Source organism: Callospermophilus lateralis, chromosome 6, assembly GCF_048772815.1.
Source record: "Callospermophilus lateralis isolate mCalLat2 chromosome 6, mCalLat2.hap1, whole genome shotgun sequence".
NCBI lineage: Eukaryota > Metazoa > Chordata > Mammalia > Rodentia > Sciuridae > Callospermophilus > Callospermophilus lateralis.
Window position 1 is genome coordinate 30,911,189 of NC_135310.1, and position 23,438 is coordinate 30,934,626.

At 38.6% G+C, this 23,438-nt stretch overlaps 1 protein-coding gene across 2 annotated transcripts in view; it reads right to left on the reverse strand.

The window, feature by feature from the left end:
* Pde7b (phosphodiesterase 7B) overlaps positions 1–23,438 on the reverse strand; it is a 310,149-nt gene that overhangs the window by 77,981 nt on the left and 208,730 nt on the right. For both annotated transcript variants that reach the window (XM_076858226.2, XM_076858227.2), the window contains one exon: positions 110–193. In XM_076858226.2, coding sequence (XP_076714341.1) covers positions 110–193 — 84 coding nt within the window. The remainder of the gene's footprint in view (positions 1–109; positions 194–23,438) is intronic.

The window sequence follows — 23,438 nt, forward strand, 5'->3', positions numbered from 1 at the left end:
GGAAGGAAGGCAGACCTCAGCAGGTTTTGAAGTTTAGAGGGAAATGAATTTTTTTTTTTTTCTTTTTGAAGCAACGTTTGTTCCTTTCCAGGTACTCTTGATTACTCACTGTTAAGTAGGCGGAAGTCAATGAATGGGTAGGAGCCACGGCGTTCAGCAGGAACCCCCGTCTGACCCCTTAGTCGTACATCTCCTAGAAAACAGAAAATCCAAACAAAGGTTTGAAGATGTTGCCAAGTGTGTTCACTTCTCTGCAAATCCTCTTAACCGGTTATGTCAACGGAACCAACACCAGATGTCAGGAGAAGAATGATTCCCTTCCAGCATATTTAAGGGAGTGATAGGTGGGAAGGGGTGTATAATTAATGCTGAGTATAATGAACTTGGCCAACCCTCATGAATGAACCACTGCTCTCTAATGTTTGCCTGGTCTGTGAAAATTAGAGCAACTTTTATGGTTTCCTAAGTGTTTTTGTACTTTTCAGGGCCATAAAGATGAGGCAATCTGAACCTGGAAGGACAAATGGTGTGTTGGTATCATAGCTTTCCTTCTTAGCAGTGTCATTTCTCTTGGTCCCAGCACAATTGCTTTCTGACTGGTGATTATCCTCCTTTTCCCTAGGTTGTATCATAGATTTGCATTAGAAGCTAATTAGCTCCAGGTGCTTTAGACTGTTAACCACCCTTGTATCTAGGATAATCTGTAGAGTTTCTAGTATGCATTTATTTGTAGGCTTCTTTTAATGGGTGTATTATTTTCCCTTTCTGATGTGTGTGTGTGTTCTGCCTTCCCAAAAGGTGATAAAATAGCACAGAGGATGCATGAGTTTCAGAATAAGGAGGACCTTGGAGACGCCTGGCTCAGACAGTTGCTACCTGTGCAATCTTGAGGAATTTATTTCTCTTAGCCACAGTTGCCTCATTTATAAAGTGAAAATGACTTGCTTCAATGTGCCATCATCAGTGTCTAAAATAACATTTGCTGCCTAGCAATAAATGCTGTTTCCTTCCTTCTAAACTCCTGCAAAGCAGGCATCCCTGCATATGATGTGATCTGCATTTCTCCATAGCACTTTGGGTGCTATCTGGAATGTGGTGGACCAAACAAATGTCCTTTGTTGACAAGAGTGAAAAAAAAACAGGTTTGCCAGTTATTACATTTCTTGCAGAATCTGTGGAGAGGGAGAAATACATGAAAACAATATATTTCTGGAAGAACTGAATCATGAAGGGTTTCAATTCTAGGAGTATCAATTTTGGGAGCAACGGGGCACCATCTATAAGCCACTTCTCCTCCAGACCTGAAGCATCATTCAGGCCTCAGCCTGGGAGCAGAGAGGAGGAACAATCTTCTATCCTCCCATCCTAATTCCAAGTCTGTCAACCAGACTTGGGTGAGATCCCCAGCCACTGCAACCCTGCCATTGATGCTGCTTTAAATGTCCCTCACAGACAGGTCTCAAGTGTACTCAGGATTACTGAGTACTTAATAGCAAATACTCAGTGCAAGCCATGAGCTCTTGAGATATTCTCTGCTTTGAATTTTATATTTTTCCTTATTTATTATGCTTTGTAAAATCTGATATTGTACTGCCATATAGGTACTAAAGGATGCTACAATATATGGAACAAAAAGAGAGAAATCAATTTATAAAAGATAAAAGAGAGGAAATGGGAGGAGAAAGGAAGGGATAGAAAAGTACATTTAAAAATATGAATATAATTGGAAACTAAAGAAGGAAATGCTGTTGGTTTTTGATAAGTCTTTAGATGGTCAACAGTTGAAGGAAGCCACTCAGAGGAGTTGAAGGTTTCCCAGTGTCCTGGTAGGTGTCTCTAATACCCTATGTTTATAATGCTCTAGCATTTCAAAAATATTCAAAAATTATCACAGTGAATTTTTTGTTTTGCTTCTCTCACTGGATTCTCATCCTGTGAAGGGAGCTACTACTCTTCTCCTTATTTTATAAGTGAAAAAATAGTGGCTGAGGGAAGAACGACTGCATAGACCTGGATTCACTCTACATTCACTGAGGGTTCAGCTCCCTCAAAGGCACTCAGTACAAGTCTGCTAACTTTCCTTGAACTTCTGAGTTGATGCTGTTTATGCTTATAATGAGCAGAGCTGGAGTTAAGTCTAGGTTCTTAGACTTCACAGGCAGTGATCTCTCCTCAATACCATTGGTTTCTAACCTTACGAGGTGTGTAAAGCTGATTTTTAAAATGAAACAAAAACAGCAAAACATAACCTTGTGCTGCCCTTGCTATTGTAGAAGTTGTCCTTTTAGTATCCAATGAGAAAATATAGCTTATTAAAATGACATAACAATCCAGTGCTGACTATAAATGAATTTCTATTTTATGGTGATGGTAAGATAGGCATACATTAAAAAAATAGAGAGGAGACTGTAGGCATTTGGTCTCCAAAGCCGGCTGGGCTTGGGGATTTTTTGACCTGTTGCTACCTTCCCTTGGGACTCTTCCAGGAGTTTCAAGTTTGCCATTTGGAATTTACTTCTCTATTAGTATTTTCATCTCAGTATCACCAAAGAGTTGCCCTGGACTTTGTAGTTATAAGGGTACCATTTTTCCCAGAGACTATCTGTGTAATGTTGACATAGGTTAATAAGCCTTTCACAGGATTTATTCCTGTTGTCCACCTGGGGCTGTGAGGCAGACAGGCCTATTCTCATGTAGGCCTGTAAATGTAAATTCCTTCGAATTTAAGGAAACTAGACAGAGACAGAAGACTACAGGGCAGAATGGGTGATGGGAGGGTGATACACTAGGAATGAAGGGACTCTTATATTAACAGGGTCTGCCTTTTGCCACATTGGGTAACCTTGGACAAATAAATCAATAGCCATTTTAAGGTCCAATTTTCCAGTATTTAAATTATAATTATAGCAATTTTGCCTACCTTACATGTTGTTGTGAGGAAATTATAAGGAGTGTGAGACAAAAGAATTAATGTTATATTGGATCCTTCCACCGTGCTGAGCATTTAAATTTTACATGCATTGTCTCATTGTCAACCCAACAACCCAAAATATGTGTTATTATGATTTTATAGTTGAGGAAACTAAAGTCACTGGAAATTTGATAATTTGTTCAAATCTGTAGAGTGAGAGCTTGTGCTTGAACTCAAAGCTAACCCCCAACCGTATTGTTAACCTTTTCCCCAAATTATCAGCAATAATTCTGTAGGAGAATTGCATACATAGTTAAGCATTAACCTTTTCTCGGCCAGTGAATGCTCTGGTAGCTATTTTCAAGAAAACCAAACACATAGTCCTCAGGGTTCCCCAAAACTGAACAGCAGGGGCATCTGTTACTTGGATGAATTCAAGATTTCAATTAAGAAATGGAAAGAAATTATTAAAAATATTATTCAGCAGAACTGTAATTACCTGGCAATCACTTTACTCAAATTCTCATTTAAGCATTATTTGTATGATGCACTCCATTTTTTGGAAAAAGAGATAAATAACTACAAAGTAAGTTGATGGCAAAAAAATACCTAAAGCAACAAATAAGCAAAACAAACAAATCAACAGTAACAACAACAAATAACAAAATCATACCTGGAAGATTCAGTTTCACTGCTTATCCTGTCTGTAACTACATTTATGGTCTTAGAAGTGGATTCCTCATAAGCCTCATGATGTCCCTTAATGGTAGTAAATATTTGTTTTCAAAAAAAATTAAATCATGCTAAATATACTAGTAAAGTAGGAAGCAGGACAATTGCAAGTGGGCTACAATGCCTTTTAGAGATTTTTTTACCCTGAAAAATGTTAAATACAAACATCCCACATCTGGGCTATTCCATTTAATCAAAGTTCTTATGCAGTAAGACGAATGTATTAAGCATATATTTCTAATATAGAAGGTTCTCTTTCCCTCTTCCTGCTTCCATGAGCCCCTTCTGATGCTAAATTGCTTCAATATGCTGGTGGAAAGAGAGAAATAACTCAGTAATAACAGTCTCTGGAGGAGCAGAGGCCACTGGGCTGTTGTCCGATGGACAGAACAAGTGTGTCCTGCTGAGCTGCTTTTCCTGGCCCCCGGTCTCCGGCAATCATCTATTTACCTACGTCCTTATATCCAAGCTAAACAATTATTTTGACTATTCATTAAGCCCTTGTTTAACTTCAGCAGCTTTTTTTTTTTTTTTTTTTTTTCCTGGCAAAGGAAAGGTGCCGTGGAAGCCGGGGAGGAAGCGTTGACAGCTCAGAGTCATGTCCTCAGTCTGTTCTTATTGTGTTCCAAAAGGAAACAAACAGCAAGGGAATTCTTATTTTGAAAGGGCTGCTGCTCTTTTGCTTCTTTACTCTGAAAACATAACATGTCGTCCTTGATACTGAAGGCTGCAAACATAGGCAGAGAGCTGAGCTGAGTTCCTCTGGGAGCCAAGACTGGGACACAGCCCCTCACCCTCCCAGGGGACGTGGCTCCGGATGGACCTCTTGCCCACTTGGCCTCTTGTGCGGTGTCTGTTTAATAAAAGCTTGTGCTACGGAGCAGACGTTTATGTGGCCTCTTATGTAACTGGCAAAGAGGGTGGAGACTCTGACGGTGATGACAACTTACAGTGGCTGAAACATAGGCCATATGACAAGAACCAGACTCCAGCCCCAGTCGTGGGGGTGTCAAGGTCACTTCAGGGTGGGGAGAAGGCCTAAGAGAGGGACAGAGAAGTAGCTACTGTGCTCCTATTGCATCTGAGAAGAATGAGGAAGATGATGAAGTTCTTAATAGAAACAGGTTGCAGGAATTCACAGCAGGGGCATCATTAATGAATAAGGAAGCTTCTCTGATGTGAATCATATACTAAATACAGCGGGGAAGCAGAAGTTCTGGTGAAAAGTATTCCTTTGAGCTTCTGAGCACATTACTAGCTCATGTCACCCCTACCTCTTGCAAAATGAAGATAGAGAGAACCTGATCCCCAAATCTTAGACCTGAACTTTAACCACACTGCACTGCCTTGGCTATGGATTTTGTTTCAGATGACTACTCTGAGAATTAGTTAAGAGCACAATTTTTCTTAGGATGTTTATCTAGCCTAACAAAGGTGCGGGGGGGGGGGAGTTGTGCAATATCATCACTCCATAGATTTATGAGATAGTACAAGCAGCCATTTGAGAACTCAGGCTGAGATTATTATTGTCCTAAGTACCGTGGCCTTACATGAGAGACACAAAGGGGCTGATTAGGCCCAAATTTCCCTTGGGGAGAGTGAATTTTCCACTTCAGAGGTTGAGGCTGGGCCTGGCTGGTCACTGAAGACTATGTATTCATTGTCTGACTAGGAGGCTTCCTATCCATCGATTGGTCTGTTTCACTAGCTATATGTTCCTGGGCTTTCATTGAGAGAGCTTTATATACAGGAAAGAGAAACTGGGAATTGTCCAGAAACCACACTTTTGGCAAAAGGAAAATAATAATAATAATAATAATAATAATAATAATAATAATAAAGTTTTCTTTGCATGTGAAAAAAGTTCTTTCTTCTCTTTCTAAAAATCTTGATCCTTTTATCAGCATCAGAGAAAAGGAAATTTTACCAAATAATTCTGTATTACCTTGCAACTTCAGCTCAGTGTCATTAAACACTTTGGGATAAATGTGCATTTGTGGATTTGAATGCTGTGAAAGTGAATGTGTAAAGAGCATTTCTTTGTTTTCTAAAGCAGGTAAGATAAGTTTAAACTCAGACCAGGAACAATAGGAGCTATACTCATTTTTCAGCTTGATAGTGTTTCAGAGGGAAAATGAGAAAAAAAATAAGTTCCAATCACTGGGGACACAAGAGTCTAATAAAAAGATATTGAACAAGAAGCAGCAGGAATGCCTAAGGAGAATTCCAAGAAGCTGAAAAGAACTTAAAAGAACACAAAGAACTTGTTTAATCACAAAGACAGAAGAATAACTGGAGAGTTACCTTGGACCATGAGGTCCAAGTCTGCCCTACAGAAGAAAATCTCTGAGGCAATACTTTTTTACCTCCAAAATCTCCTCAAAATCAAGTTTATTGATGTTATTTTTCTTTTAAAAAAGAAAGTATTTTATATATAATGTGCTTATCACAGTGCATGGCATACAGCAGGCACTGAAACAAAGTAGCTATTTTTTTTTTATTTTGCAGGTTTCTTCTAATATTCTGGGGGGCCCTCACCTGTTCCCCATGAGATTATTTAGGAGCCTTTCCAGGCATCAGGAACTGTTTGAAGGACTTTACATGTCTGAGTTCCTGAGTCCTTAGAACTAGCCTGGTGAGAGCTTGTAAGTGGGATTAGATCAGGCAGCCCAGGGAACCCTTGCCCTTGACTGCATGCTCAGTGTCTGCATGCTTCCCGATCACCCATGGTGTTATTCATGGTTTCCTTTGATCTTTCCAGGCTGTGTTTCTTCTCTCTGATAGGTGCCAGGGTTAAAAAAAAATAAAAAAAAAAAAAAAGGGCTTGAAAACTGTGTTCTGAGGAAAGTACAATGCATATCCTGGTGCTTCCTTCAGGACGGCATTGGAAGCCTAGGAGAACATGAATGCAGTGGAGCATGACTTGGCAACTATGAGCCCTCAGTGGTGCAGGGCAGATCACAGGGAGGTGCAGATTCCACTGGAGATGGGAGTATCTTGCAGGTCAGTAGAACTTTGAGCATATGAATTCTCAAAGGGTCAGCTCTAGGGGAGGCTCAGAAGGGGACCCTAGCCCAACACAGTTCATTTCAACAAACGACCATGCAAAATGTTATACAAGATGTTGGAAAGCAGGTGGGGAAGAGAGACATACAAAGGTACATAAGAAATCCTCTTGGCACTCAGGTAATAGCAGTCCAGAAGAGAGTCATGTAAATGAACAGATACTGTATAAACCAGAAAGAGTTTGACTTTCAATGATAATGAAATATTTGAGTTTGGATTTCTTTCTCAGAAGCTTTGTCAGGCTTTATGACTTTATATGGGTAAATATCTTGGAAATATTTGAATTTCAAATGACTTCCTAGTAGTCCTATAAAGTGTTTCAGTCAGATTGAAAGAGAATCATTTATTATTAAATATTTAAATTAAATATATTTTTTTACAGTTAAAAGAACTTCATATTTTAGAACAATGGTTGAAGATATGATTTAGACTCTTATATTAGATCTCCAGTAAGAAGATTTCTGTGAATACAGGTAAACAATTTAAATTAATGATGATATTTTCCAGAAATAACTTGTAGTTTTTATGAAGTGGTATCTTTTGCATCTGATAAGTGTGTTAGCTTTCTGGGAAAAAAATATCTACATATAGGAGGAAAGATGGGTAGAAGAAAGGACAAAAAGAGGCCAAGGAAGAGGAGGAAGAGAGAGGAGATGGCAAAGAAAATGGGCAGGGGAAGAATTGAGTGGGAGGGGAGAGGCATGGTTTAAAGGTAATTCCCAGTTAATTCCTGTCTTGTATAACTGGATAGCTAGTTGTGCCAATCACAGAAAAGTTCAATTTTCAAAGAGAAGCTATTTTGTGTCCTTCGTTTGGTAAATGATACTTGATGTAAATGATATTGACGGTACATGATAACTTGGGGCAGGCAAACACTATGGCGAGGAACCTTGGAAACAACCTTGGCCTCTTGGACCTTTCAGTCCTACACAGAACAATCCTATGCATCAAGGTAAAACTGCAATTCTAATTGGTTGAACAAAAGAGAAGTATTCTGTGTTATGGAAGTTATAAAGACTTTACCTCGCCAAGGAGGTTGTTGTGAATTTTCCTTAAGAGGCAATATTTGATTTGAGATCTGGTAAATAAATATGAGTTAATTTGAGGTGTACATATATTTCAATTTGCCCTGGAAAGTCCTGATATATGCCTGTTGTCTTGTCTGGTATAACTAGTACTAGCGCACACTTTCACAGTCAAAAGTATTCTGGTTTGGACCATACATTACGGAGTTACTCCCCCAGTGCATCAATTCAGGCAGAAGTGCATGTCCGGAGATCCTCTGGCAGGAGGATGACATGTCTGAGAGGTCATAACAAAGTCAAGTGCATCACAGCAAAGAGAACAAAGTGGATGGGGTGGGGCATCATGGTACAAAATAAAGTTGAAGAGGTGTCAGGATTTTGTAGGATGAACTGGGAAGTATGACTGTATTCCAAGAGAATGAGGAAGCCAGGGAATGATTTTAATGGGAAAATGTGCTCAGATGTGCATATTAAAGAAACAACTTCGAGTGAATTATGAAGAATGGATTATAGAGGGCAAGAATGACTGGTTAGGAGATCACTGTAATAGTCCAGTGAGAAAAGGTGACAGTTTAGAGAAGGGTGTGGTGCCAGTAGAGAGAAGTGGATAGATTTTAGAGATATTGAGTTGTTAAAATTGACATTCTGTGCTGAGGAATTACATTTGAAGTCTGAGGAGGAGGGAGGTATGAAGGATAATTCTTAAATTTCTGGTTACCATGAGTAGATGACTGTGTAATCATAGAAAAAGAGAATTTTAGAGGCACCTCGTTCAGGGGGAGAGGTTCATGAACTCCAATTTGGCCAGGTGGAGTGTGTTATGGGGATTTCAAAGCAAAATATCAAGAAAGCAGTTGAATATATGGGTCTGGGGCTCAGAGAGAATGTTTTATAGGGAGACTTAAGTTTGTAAATTAAAGAAAGCTATGGGAATATGTGAAGTTGCCCAGGAATACAATGAGAAGTGAATAGGGCCCATCCAGCCTTAAACAACACTAACTCTTAATGTCTTGCTAGAGGAAAAGAAGGGGCAATCTTGGAGGTAGGAGGAAAACAATAGCTTATAGTGTCATGACAGAGAATTCTTCAAGAGGGAAGAAATGGATTCCTGATAGATTTTGCTGAAAGAGCAGATGAAATAATAATTTCAGAAAATTTCATTAGATTGAAATTTTAACAAGAAGGGGAAGATTTAACAAGAAGGGGAAGAGAGAGGGAAAGAGAGAGATACAGGGTCTTTGGATATTATGTGAAATTGAGGCATTGAGAAGATTTTATTAGGGAACTGATCTTTAGATCTTGAATAATGAGTGGATCTTAGATAATAAATAGAATTTTGAAAAGCAGCACTTATATAGTATCTGCTTGAAATTGGTCCAACTATGATGATTGAAATGAAAGGTTTTTAGGAAGAAATATCATGCTAATCTTAAGAATAGTAGTAAGCCCTATTAATAATGAAATATAATTTGAAAATTGTCCTGAGAATAGAACAGTCTGGGGCATGAAAATGCCTATAAATTTTTGCAAAATATAGTGATAATCTGTTTAGCCACTTGCCATATTTAAATATACTTCAAGAAAAAAACGGTCTCATGGAAGTCACTGCCAAGAAAAATATTCATTGGAAAGGAAAAAAATGGGTCCATCAATAAGAATAAATATAATTAGAAAGATAAAATATCCACCAAGTCCCAATATTCCTAAATAATTTCTTGTTTTTTTGAACTTTGAATAATTAGAGAGAAGTGTTTTTATGTATTGTTTGTTTTCATGTGCTTCTGAACTTCCTGATTCTGGACGGGAACAAGAACAAACTTGCCAAAATACAGCAAGAAAAGATGTTGCTGATCACGGATAGGAAATACTCCAAGTCCCATGAGATAGTCTGTTCTTAGGAGGCTTCCACACCAAGTCTGCTGACCAGCAGGCCACCACACAACTCGAGCCTGCTCAGCACTGGGAAGAACTTGGGAGTTCTTCAGCCACTGTGCCAACATGGCGCCCAGGCTTCTTTTAAGCTCCAAGAGTTGTTCATTTTTTTTCTTTGTTTTTCAGAAGGGAAACAGATGGCAAAAACTGGACTCAGTAAGGAAATGATTGAATCCATTACATTATACCCATGTTATAGAATGTCATGCTCTTAAAAACAGTAACATATCTCTATAGTAATAGCTAACACTTATTGAGTTTCTAGCAATGTTTGAAGTGCTTTTCATGAATTAAATAACTTAATCTCCATAATTCCCTTAGATAAATGTTATTTTCAGCACCATGCCCTGTGAGATGGAGAAGTTATGTGACTTTGCCAAGATGAAGCCAGATTTGAAACCAAGGTACCTGGCTCGGCAACCTGTGCCCTTGACTGTTTTCTATCCCTGTTCAAAGATGCCTTGACAGGAAGTGAGAGCCATGGACTATTATTCAGGGAGAATGGGTATTACATAGTGTTTGAAACTATATCATAAAGGAAGTAAATCCCTAGTGTGAAAATCTATTTAGTATCTCTGTGGCTTTTTGTAAGTCTTTCTCATCCTGGGCTCCATGAAATCTTCTGTTTTATTAAGAAGGGATAGTGATATCTGCCCTGTATACCTCACAGATGGTAGGAATCAAGTGAAATCACATGAACAAAAGTGCTCTGCCAATTGTTTTGTAATAAAGTTTTATTATTAAGATTATTCTTGTTGATATAGAAGGGACACCAGTAGAGTAGAGGGAGGGAACCAAAGGAAGGGAGGAGGGGAGGGAAATGGGAGGTGAATAAAATTGACAAATTTTGGTATGTATCTGTATGAATATGTCACAATAAATCTCACTTTTATGTATAATCAATGCACCAATTGAAAAGAATAATCTTGTTAATATTGCCATATAAATATTGAACATACATGATATAAAAATTCTATATTTCCATATTGAACTTTATAAATTATATAAATAATATTATTTTTGATATCATTATAAAAATCTAGATTAGCATTAAAGTAAGTTTAAGGGAGAAACATTATTCTTTGCTATGCAATTAAACATTATGTAAATTAGAGGATGTTATAATCAAATGTGTTTGGGATACATGGAGTGTTAACAAAATTAATTTTCCTTTTGAAATTGTAGGAATTCCCAGACCCTTCAGTATGCTAATGTCCTTTGTGAGCATCCAAGTAGGTGAGATTATACAGCATTTCCCAAATATGTAAATATGTTTTTGTTGATGAAACATGTTTTCCAAGTATCTTCTGTGATGACTATATTTGGGGTAATAATTGGGTATGTATTGCACTCCAGGGAGCATGTGTGTGAGTGTGTGTGTGTGTGTGTGTGTGTGTGTGTGTGTGTGTGCTTGTGATGGTTAGATCAAAATCTTAGCAATGAAAGGAGCTTAGAGACTCCCCTAGACCCACTTTTGGGTACCATCACTTCTTGCATCCTTGTGATTAAATCTATACCTCTGGTTTTAAATTTTGGGGACTGCAGACAAATTGAATTTTTGTTCACTTATTCCTCAAATAGGTTTTTAATTGTTCAATACTTGCTGGCTCCCATTCTGGACTCTGGGAATATAGTAGCAAACAAAGCAGACAAAATGTGCTTACCCTTCTGGGGGCTGAGATTCTAGGAGTCTAAAGGGAAGACACAGTAAACAAAATCAGAGAGTGAGTTTCCTTCTACAGGGAAGTAATGTCAGCTCTATGGAGTGAAATAGAGCAATGGAGGGGATGCAAGGTGGACTCCATTGTGCCTGGGTGGGTGGGGTGTGGTTTACATAGGGCAGGGCTCAGGAAGGCATGAGGAAAGACTTGAATGAAGTGTGGGAGCACCTGAGACTATTTGGGAGGAGCATTTCAGGCTCAGGGAACAAGTGCAAGACTCAAGGAAAACGTCTAGTATGTTCTAGAGGCAGCAAACAGAGAGAGGATCATGCGGAGCAGGGAGGGAAGGGGTTGGAGAGGTTTGAATGGGAGGAGCTGAAGGGAGAGAGAGAGCAAGTGAGGGGACTGAGGAGATGTTGGGTCTCAATATTTTCCTCCAAAATTCATGTTGAAATCTAATTCCCCAATTCCCATTCTGCCTGGATGAAAGGGATTAGTGCCCTTATCACAGAGGTTGAAGGGAGCTACCTTGCCCCTTGTTCCCTGAGAGGACATGTAGAAGGCACTTAGGGTTAGAGAACAGGCCCTTGCCAGACAGAGAATCTGCCGGTGCCTTGACCTTGGACTACTCAGAACTGAGCAGCATGTCTGTTGTTTCTATTTCTAGCCCATCTAAGGTATTTTGTTGTGGTAGCCTGAAGGAACCAAGACAGGAGGGGAGTGGCAAGTAGTTTAGGGACTCTGTAAAACAGGAAGACATAATGAGAGTGACAGAATCCTTTTTTTAAGGATCAAGCGGACTGCTCTGTTGAGCAGATGGTCAGGGTGATCTATAGATTTAATAGATCTGCAAATGAATGTGTGATCTTGTTCTGTAACTCAGGTCCTGTCTTGCATTCCCATACTAGTTATGGCAAGTCTAGTCAGTCAGAAAGGCCTGTTACTGTGCCCACTTCTCTCTCTGCTCTCACTCCCCGTGGGTTTCGCACTCAGTGGTGTAGATGCTCTCCTGGGTCCAGAGTGTGCAAGGACCCCTCAGGAAGGGTCAGAAGCCACCATGAACATTCTCCTGGGTGCACAGAGAAGGCAGAGGTGAATCATGGCACACAGCTATGGGTCTACTTCATTCATATACGTTGTTCCTGACTTGATAAGTATATGCCCTCCAAATATGAATTGTATAAATAATGCCTGAATTGACTGAATGATAATACATGATCATAAATTTGTCTTTTGGAGTTTTCTGTCTTTATCAAGACTTATAGCCTTTCAGAAACTATTTTGATGGACCCATCATTATATAAATCTCTCACTTTCTGAAATTAAAGTGGAACAAAGTTAATAATTCCCTTCTTTATGAACTACACTATACCACTTCCTCCTTTGTGATAAATGAACACAGAGAGGTAGTTCTTCAAGTCAAAGTTCAATTACATGATTTTAATCTGTTTGAATTTGAGAACTAGAAATGAAATGCTATTGAAATAATTATTTTGGAGATGATAAACAATATTGTTTATTCTCAATCAATGTTCATTGAATACTTATTCTAAGTCTATTGTATTCGTGTATTACTATGTTAGGAATCATTATCACTGTGAACAATATAACATAATGACAATTATTTTATGCTACCTGGTTATATCAGTGGGACAATTTCTTTTAGTACTAACTACTTAGTTTTTCATATCTCATATGCTGATGCTTATGGTTTTGCTCTGGTATGTATAATTATAGTTGATGGATTTATGTTCAGTATATAATATTTTCTGCACTAAGCCTATACTTGATGTACTGTATTACTTATCTTTTCAGACACTCATGATTTTACGTTTTCTATCTTTCTAGGGTTTTCTTTTGTACTGTGTAACACACATACAAACCAACATTTGATTTCCCACTTAATGTATCTGGATTTAATGTATCTTTTGGACTGGGATCTTGGCTGTACCAGGCTTACCTGGCCACCATGGGGGGCCAAAGGAATTTAATATTTCAGCACACTGAAAACCCATTCACAGCACATTGGGTGCTGTGATCTATACAATTAGAACAATATTACCTAGCAACAACCTTCAAACATAGTTTATCATTTTTTTTTTCAGTGATGGGGATTGAAATCAGGGCCTTGCACATGGTAGCTAGGCATGTGCTTTACCACTGAGCTACTTCCCCAGCCCTTATTGTAAGTTTTATTTATTATAATACATGCTTCCTAAAGTCAACACATTTCATAGAATCATGTAATTAATATTCAGGTAATCTTAGTACTTATCAACAGTGGTTGGGTAAGGTGGAGTGTGGGTCACAGAAACTTATAGTAAGAATGAGTAGAGGAAGGAAACCATAAAAAGATGAAATATTTTTCTCAAAGATCTGGACCAAGACAAGGATGCCCACTTTTACCACTTTTATTCAACAGAGTACGAGTCACAGAAATTAGGCAAGAGGAAGAAATAAAGGGCATTCCAAATTAAAAACAAATTGCCACTGTTTGCAGATAACATGATCTTATATATGAAAAACCCAGAGACACACCAAAAAAACTATTAAAACTAAAAAAGTTACAGAATACAAGTGCATCATAAAAACACAGCAGCATTGCTAAATGCCAATAGTGAATCATCTGAAAAAGAAATTAAGAAAGCAATCCCATTTACAATAGTTAAATAAATAAATAAGATGTCCAGGAATAAATTTAACCAAAGAAGTGAAATATCTCTGCAATGAAAATACTGTATAAGAGAGAATACTGATGAAAGTAATTGAAAAGGACACACACAAAAATGGAAAAATATCCCATGTTCACAGATTGAGAAGAACTGCTATTGATAAAATTTTGGACTGGGATCTCTCTTGGATTTCTCTTTGACTACAGATTCAATGTAATATGAAAATTTCATCAACAGTGGTTCTTCCCAATCTATGAACATGGGATATCTTTCCATTTTTGTGTGTGTCCTTTTCAATTTCTTTTATCAATATTTTCTTTTATGTAAATTAGTACATTATGGTAAATATGACAACACAGTTGGAGATTTCTCAAAAATTTAAAAAACAGAACTACCATAGCATCCAGCAATCTCATTACAGAGCATATATTCAAAGGAAATGAAATTAGAATGTATAAGAGACCTCTGCACTTTTGTGTTTATTGCACTACTATTCACAATAGGCAAGAAATGAAAACAACATAAATGCCCATCAACTGATGAATAGATAAGTAAAATGTGGGCACATCTATACAATGGAATACAAGTTAGCCACAAAAAAGATTATGTCCTGCCGTTTGAAACAACATAGAACTGGAAGTCATTATGTTCAGTGAAATAAGCCAGACACAGAAAGACAAATAACTACATGAACTCACTCATATGTGGAATCTAAAAATGTTTATCTCATAGAAGTTGAGAGAAGAACCGTGGCTGCTGAAGTCTCCTGAGAGGAGGGGAAAGGGATGGAGAAAGGTTGATCAAAGAGGACTAAGGTACAGTTAGACAGGAGATAAAATTCTGCCGTGGTATTGCATAGGAGAGTAACTATCAATGATGATCAGATACTGTTTGTTTTAAAAAAAAAGCTAGAAGAAAAGGTTTTGAATGTTTCATTACCAATAAGTGATAAATACTTGAGGATATAGGTATTTTTACTCTGATTGAACATTATATGATATATGCATGTTTGGAGATATCACTTAGTACCCCATCAACCATGTATAATTTTTACATGTCAGTTAAAAAGAAGAGGAACCATCCTTTAAAGCAAATGTTTTAAATTCTATGCATTGACATGCAGCAACTTAAACTTTTGCATACGTTTAACATAGTTGTATCATTCAGCAGTTGTAAATTTGTAACTAAAATATATTCCTTTTTTTCCCATTTTATTTTCAATAAGAATTTCCACCTTTTGGTCAAGGAAGTGGGAGGAAAAAGAAGTTAGCCTACCATTCTTCTCACTTTCACAACCATCTAATATCAATTGTTTTCAGATACTTTCATTTAATTGGTCTGGAGTGAATCTGGGCATACATTTACCATTTTCCCAGTTAATCAAATGGGGAGACATTGTTAAGGACCGCTGATGGGAATCCCACTTTGAAAGTGAGCATACCTGTTAAAGGCCACACCTCAGAGAACAGTCATCCAAAAAACTAGGAGTTGTGAGGTAAACAGGGAAGAAAGCAGTATTCACCATCTGCACCATCTTGGCGCATTTGTGAATTGTGTCTCATAGGGATTTGTGCACTCTGGTTGGAGGAATTGATTCTCAATGCTCTGGTGAATTAGGAGAAGCTGCGAGAAACAACTGACTTATAGAATATTTTCAAAAGAAAAAGATGATGAAAATTTAAAGTATGAACTCCTTATAGGTGGGTAAAAAGAAGGGCCACAACAGTAAACAGAGAGACAGGTGATGGGGTGGTTTGTTGAAAGAGAATTTGTGGAAGAATAGGGGATAGAGACAGGAAGGTCAGGTCATCTCTGGTGAAAGATAAACTTCAAGAAGAAGCCCAGTTGTTGAGCACAGACCAGGGCACTCCAGTGTGGGTTTGTTGAGACTTATAAGGCAACTGGCACACTTGGTTTTGGATTAGCCAAGTCAGAGTTGGGGAAGGCCTTTGAACAACAACGATCTATTCTCACGCTCAAAACATAACTATAATAAAAATAATAAAATGTACTACTGTTGAAAAATACTCACTGGAAGGATTATTGTAGGGTAAGATACAGGTACATTTCATATTGTTTTGTATGGAGAAGTCACAATCCACATTCTATAATGATACGCAGGCTAACTTCACATAGCATCCATGACGCCATCTCAGAGCATTATAATCCTTTCAAACCAAAAGTATAAAATCTCCAAATTCCTAAATGAAGAACCTTTGGTTTATTTTAACACTAACTGACCACCAAATTTATTGACTTCTTTCTGAGAACTTTGAGTATAGCCTTTCTTATAAATCTTAATGTTCCCCACAAGTTATGAGCCACTTTACCTAATGGAACAACACTGTCCCTGATAGTATCTCTGATGATATAATATAAACAGTTGCTTCTGGCCTATTCAAGGTTAATATTAATATAGGACATTTTGAGTTAGTTAAAAAAATCTAGTTAAGAAAATCTCATTCAGCTGGTTGTGATGGCACATGCCTATAATCCCAGTGACTCAGGAGGCTGAGGGAGGAGGATCATAAGTTCAAGTCCAGTCTCAACAACTTAGTGAGGTCCTAAGAAACTTATACCCTGGCCTTTCCTCCCTGCATTGTGCACCCCCCCCCCCCCAAAAAAAAGGACTGGGGATGTGGCTCAGTGGTTAAATACCACTGGGTTTAATCCTTTGTTACCGTCACCCTCCCCAGCCACCCCCCCAAAATCTCTTCTGGTGTCTTACAGTATCTCAGGGGCGTATGAGATCACTTTGTATATCACTAAGATAGACAGTTTGGAAAGACAGATGGCTCTGGGAGGGGGTGTTATATGCCTGTGGTTGGGCAGAATATTTGTAACTCCTACTAAATAGCTAAAAGTGCCTTTTTCTGAGCACCAAAGATAGAAAATACAGGAGAGGGGAAAAGACACACAAAATTTAGAATGTAAGTCCTTGAGGGAGTAAGAGTTCTGCATAAATGTAATAAACATATGCCATAAATTTGAAATGTTCAATAAAAATTTTGTTATTTCATTTTATCCAAGTGTATTTTTTTGTGTGTGTGCACTTGGGAACTTGCCCTATATAAAGATGCATAAAATGTTCACTTTGGCAAACTCATTTCCATTCATTTCTTGTTTTTCGACATTCGGAAAATCTACAACAGTGTCAATACAACATTCTGATTATGTTTTTCAACTTTCCCATTCATTTACTTGGCTTTATACAAAAATAATATTCAAAAGATGGCCCCAAAGAAAATATGTTGGGTACCAGGGTCATCAAGTGAACAATTGCATCTTTCTCTGGGAAGGGAGCTGGACCAAATTGCAGGAGGTAGAAGCACTTGTTTGCAGTCTTCTCTTTTCTCCATTTTTAATAGCATGGAACCATTTATTTATTGACTGCTTGAAATAAATTCAAATAGAAGAACTTTGTAAATGCTCTAGTCTCTGGTAAGACCCACCTGGTGCCAATCTTTTTCGTTATTTATGAGAGGGCTCTGGAGAGCTTTAAAGTCTACTGTCTTTATTCAAAACTGTGTTGTTGCGAGCTGGAACCCTTTTGTCTGTGTTGGGACTGTCACCTCTCCCATTTAAGTGGGCTTCGAATGTGGTAGAAAGTGAGGCACCTGTCCCTTCTCAAATGTTTTGCTTGTCTCACTATTTTAGGTGAGCTGGGATATTTTATAGTTTTCTCTGTTTTGTTTCCTTTGGGTAAATGGGGAGGGAGTATAGTCTGGGTCAGGGGGCCCAAGGAAGAAGATCTGCTTCTGAAGTATTTATTACTTCTTCCATTCACTTGGCTTTTTTCCCCCACCAAATTTTATGACATCATATTTTTCAATGACAGCTTTATTGAGATACAATTTACATACCCACACAATTCACCCATTTAAAGGGTGAATTTAAATGTGGTTTTTAGTATATTCACAGACATGTACAACCATCCCCATAGTCAATTTAGAATGTTTCATCACCTCAAAATGAAGCTCTGCACCATTTGATGATTACCTTCCTATTTCTCCTTTGCACGGTCCATGGCCCTAAGCAGCCACGGCGCTACTGTCTGTCTGGAGATTACCTTGTCCTGGGCATATCAGCAAATGCAGTTGCATAACACATGGCCTTTTCTCCATTTGGCTTTGGATCCCTTTTTACCTCGTGGCATTTGAGGTAGTGCTGTCTTGCATTGTGTTTAGAAAACTTTTAAGGTGTCCTTGCCTTTTCCTCTCCTATGGCTTATCCTCTCCCTGAGTCAGGGGCACCCAGCATCACATGACACACACAATACACACTCAGTGTTTGTGAGTTTGGGAACTAATTGCTGTTGTTTTGCAGAAGTTTTTCTGTAATCTCTCCTTAAAGAAGGTCACACTGCTTCCCTCCCACATCATGAGGCAGCCTCTTTTCTCTCCCTCCTCTTCACTCTAATAACATGTTGTAACTTGCAACCCGAGATAGCTTGAGTCTTTACTCCCTGTGCTGAACCTTGATTACATCAATCTCCATCTGCTGCTATCCCCACTCTGTCCAATTTCACCTACTTTCATGGTTTGAAGCTGTCCCTGGTTAAAGAAATAGAGGAACATTGAACATTAGGTCTCAGGGACACTGGTATACTGGTAATAGGAAAGATGTCCCCCCAGAATTGCCTCTGGTTGTCCACTGTTCCTTCTGTGATTTAGAGAAAATGCTTTCTCACACTGGAATTGACTGGTTGAAACTATGGAAAATGTAATTGTTTTGCTTATTTACCTATTTAAATTTCTGGAATTATTCTCCGAGCAAAAGACTCCCTGATTTCACTTGCAGAACATTGTTTTGTATCTGCCTTGCATTATGGCCTCTAAATAAACAAAGGAGAATACAATCACCTCAAACCAGGAATAGAGATATAGAAGAAGCATTTCTTTTCCTCTCTTTCTGAAAAACACTATGCTGTTTTATTAGGAAACCTTGCATGCTTTAGACTTGAAGCTATTGCTTTCTAATAACTTGTGTAGATTAAGGCTTTGAGATCTAAATGACAACAAAGCCTGTTTACATATAGCCAAAGTAAAAGTTGACTAGGTCTTGTTTTTATGGAATTGACTTAAATTCCACAAACGTCTCTTGTTCTTCCTACTTTGTGGTAAACGGAATTAGGAGAAAAAAAAAAAAATATATATATATATATATATATTTCTCTCTCTCTATTTGGAGGTAACAAAGTTTCTTTGGGTTATTTTTGGATGTTCTTTTTTTGGATAGCAAATTTCTATTCCCCAGATAAAGGGCTTTGAGAAGTTAATTCATATAGGATGGTGACTTAGTCACCTCTGCTTGTATTTGAGTCTGCACCATTAATCAACATAAGATATCTAGCCATGTCATAATCAACTTTGAAACCATAAAATTGTTTGTTTGGACAGGGTAAAATGAAAGAGAAAGATGTTCCCCTCCTGAATATCATTTCTTTCTCATTCCAACCCAAAAAGGGAGAATGGGAGGCTAAAGAGAGAAGAGTGCATAAGTAACGGCAGATATAATTCTGACGCATGGAAACAACAAGGCCCTTTTCTAGTTGGCATGTGAAGGCCTCTTTCCCTCAGACTCTGGCGCACACTTCCAGCAGTTTGGGTGGTGATTGGCACCTTCTCGTGCCAATGGGAATAACAGCTGGCTTTGCAGTATTCTTCCGAAGCAGCTGCTCCATCTACCTTGGCACCGTGTGCACCCGGCTTTAGTTGCTGACATTCTCAAGCTGTTGCTGAGTCTCTAATGACAGTACTTTCCATTTTATGTTTTTTATTCTGAGTAAAATATCATCATCTCCAACCCTTAGGCAAAGGGAATGCAACTAAAAGTTGCCCTAGGACAAAATGCACACTTGTGCTCAGATGGGCGGCAGGGCTTCTGTAAATTATGTGTTGACGAAGAAAAAAGACCTGATTCCCGCATGTACAAAAATTGAGGTATATGCCTTTTTGAAAAGTGTCAACATGGGGCCAAAGGAGAAGGAAGGAAAAAAGCAGATGGCACAAGGGAATATTTAAAATTCATCATGGAAATAATTAAAATTCTGGTGATATAAGAAGCTTCATACAAGAACTGGAAAGGGATATTAATATCAGAATAGATACAAAGGAAAGGTATAGACAATTCAGAATGGGGTAGAGTCCTAGAACATTCCCCAAGTACAGGACTTATAACTCCAGTTACCTAGACGCACCATTCAAATATAGAAAACAGAGGGACGGGAAGACTTCTCCTTCGACGTGGAGGCATTTTAGTGGTGCCAGTTTGAAAATACTGCAGAGTATCTGTTGGGCAAAGGTTAAAAGTATGTGGGTAAGAGAAACCTTATAGCCTGACATGAAGTTGTAAGAGTTGGTTGATAAAGTGCAACCCAAAGAGTCTGATGGGCAAACACTCTGAGGTTGAATAATCCAAAAAACCCACAAAGCTCAGAGCTTCATAATCACCTGAAGGTGTTGTGAATTATAAATACAGCTTGAATCTGTAGTGTTGGCTTCTGAGGTTAATCACACTCTCATCCTAGAGTTGTCCAGTGTTAAAGAACTGGGAAGCCAGGGATTAAAGAGTGGTGACTTCCCAGGATTAGAAGTGAAGCTGTCCCTAGACAAGGATGAAAGCTTTGTCAGTCCCTTTTACTTTTCAGTATTGACTTTTTTTTTTTTTTTTTTTTGGTTCGTCTTTGCTTCAACTCTTTCCTTTCAGTGCTGCTAGACTGCCAGTATCCCACCGATGATGCCTGGGGATGCTGTTTTCCTCAGCCAAAGGTCAGCTAGGCACGGAGCTGCTTCTCTGACACTCAGCCTGCCCTGTGTGTTACTACAGCAGGACGAACTGGGTTCCTGAGGCACAGAAGGGGTTGTCTTTGCTTTTCACAAATCCCCATGGGTTTCAAAACAGGTCAGCGAAAGGATGGCACTTTTGGCATAAGCAGGCAAAGCGAAGACATGAAAAAGAATTTCCTGACTCGTTCTCTATGTGGAGTTCCTAACAAAAATCCCAATTTCTTTTTGTCCTGCTTCTGAGAAGTGAGAAGTGCAGTAGCAAGAGTGGCAGACTTATTTTTCTTTCCCAGATTCAGAACTGGGAAGCTAAGTCAGACTGTGCAATAAAAAGGCTAAGCTAATAAGAAGAGTTGGTATCTTGGGTGCGTCAGTTACAACGTTCAAACCCTCTAAAATGTGCTTAATACAATACTGCACTTTTGAAAAGATCTGTTGTCAGGTTCAAGTGGAGTGGAAAAGACAATGGAACATTCATCTCCAAGATGTGCCTAGCCTGTGCCACCAGGCTGTCCTGAAAGTGGCAGAACTAAGCCCTGGGGCTCCACTGTCAGCTAAGAGCTAAGACCCAGAAGGGAAAGAGAGGATTGAGAAGAGGGTGGGGACGGTGGGTGTTTTGAAGACAAAAAGAAGCCATGGAGAATTTCTGGAGTATTTTTTCCCACCTTCTTGAAATTTAAAATGAAATTTATCCTTTAAAATCATCTGGAACCAATTCTACTTCCTAGGCTTGATTTATTAGAGCACAATAAACATTTCTCCCTAAAGGGAGAACATAAAGATTTGTCCATGTTAGATGCTCTGACCTTAGAAAAGCTGAAACACAATAGGATTCCATAGCTGAAATGGTGTCTGGCCATTTGCTTTTTATACCTAATACTTAACAGAACACTTTACACTTATGAAGTGTTCTACAGCTACCTAATTAACCCTTCCAGGCCATAATTAACCTTTTGATAGAGACTGATAGTATTTCTTTTGAATCAAAGAAACGTGAAATTTCCCCCAACTGTTTGGCATACTGATCATTGAAGCAACAGTGCTGATCTGTTTTCACAGCTCTCAGGCTGGGTAGAATTTTGTACCTTCTTTATCTTCCCTTTCTGGAGACTGGATACCTAGAGTTCAAGCTGGAAATACATTCCTGGTATAGGGCTCTAGATATTTCAGGGATTTTAAGCCACATTAATGAGTAATTTCCCAAGGGATCAAGTGATTTGAGACAGCATGAATTTGGCCAGTACAAGCTTCTGCATCAGGGAAAGCTACTCAACTGTCTGCAGATTTATCTAATAAATTGGGACATTTGAATTTAGACCCCTCTCTCAGAGGATTGTGAGTCTTCTTGGTTCCATTTGGTAAATAAGTTGGAGATTTATGGATCTAAATAATTTCCTAGAGACATTATAAAATATCTCAGTAGCATTGAAAGAGGAGTATTTAATGTTTAATAAGTCAAATAAAATTGTCACACAGGAAAGTCCTTCACACCTAGCACCTATGATGGAAGGTGTAATTCACACTCTCGAACCAGGTCTCCAGTAAGCAAATTTATAGGCAAACAACACCACCACTTTCAGAAACCACTTGTTGTTGATTAGGGAGATTTAATGAGCTATTATAACTTTCTGAGAAAGAAAAAAAAATGGATGGAGGAGGAGAGAGAAAGAGAGAAGGAAAAGGCAAAGCAGGAGAGAGGAGGAGGAGAAGGAGGTGAGGAGGCCCCAAAGAAAATGGTTAGTGAAGGAGAGCCAATCATAATCTGACTGTTCCAAGCCAACCAAAGCATCTGGTTTCTTTAATTTAGTACACTTCATACTAAAAGGCCAGTTTGTTTACATTGTATATTTTGAGTTATTTGAAATATCTCTTCCAAACCATTGGGTTTTTGCAACTTCAGGGGAGGCTTTTCAAATGTGGCTGGAAAGTATCCCCACATCAGTATCACATGGCATGCATGATATGGAAAAAAGGAGAAAAGCTACAGACACTTTAATGACAGTTAGCATGCCATTTCAAACTACTTAAAGTCTTTATGAGAAAACAGAAAATGCCCCCAATTCAACCCCTAAAATATGTAGTGAAGCCAGCATTTCTATACAGGTGGGCATAGATGCAGGCAGTTATAAGCACATGCTCAGGCATTTGAGGGATTTCTCCAGGGGCAGTCCTATGCTGTGTTCTAGAAATACCAGTGATGGTATAGCAGAAATACACAGTAATACAGTGAGACACACTAAGGCAAATCTAGAATAGACTTATTTAGAACCCTTCTGGAAGGAATATGAGATTCATTCCTTCACCCTCAGACTATTCTTTCATGTACCCTCTCTCAGAAGATCACCATTGACAGGGTCTTGGATGTTAATTCTAAGCCTTCAATAAGGAGGGGCCTCCTGGCATTGTCCTTAAAGATACCTTATCACCCAAATTCCAGTCCTAGATTTCCAAATATTTCAAAACACTTCCATCTGGCTGCCCCACCACCACCTGGATATTCAAAACAGTGCTCGGCCTTTTATTTAAACCAATTCTCTGACAGTCCTCACATTTACACAATTCATGTCACTCTACTCCTGGTCCAAAGTGGTATAAATCCAGAAGCTGTTTCAACTATCTCTTCTTGTCTCTTATTGGAGAAAGCAAGTCTTTAA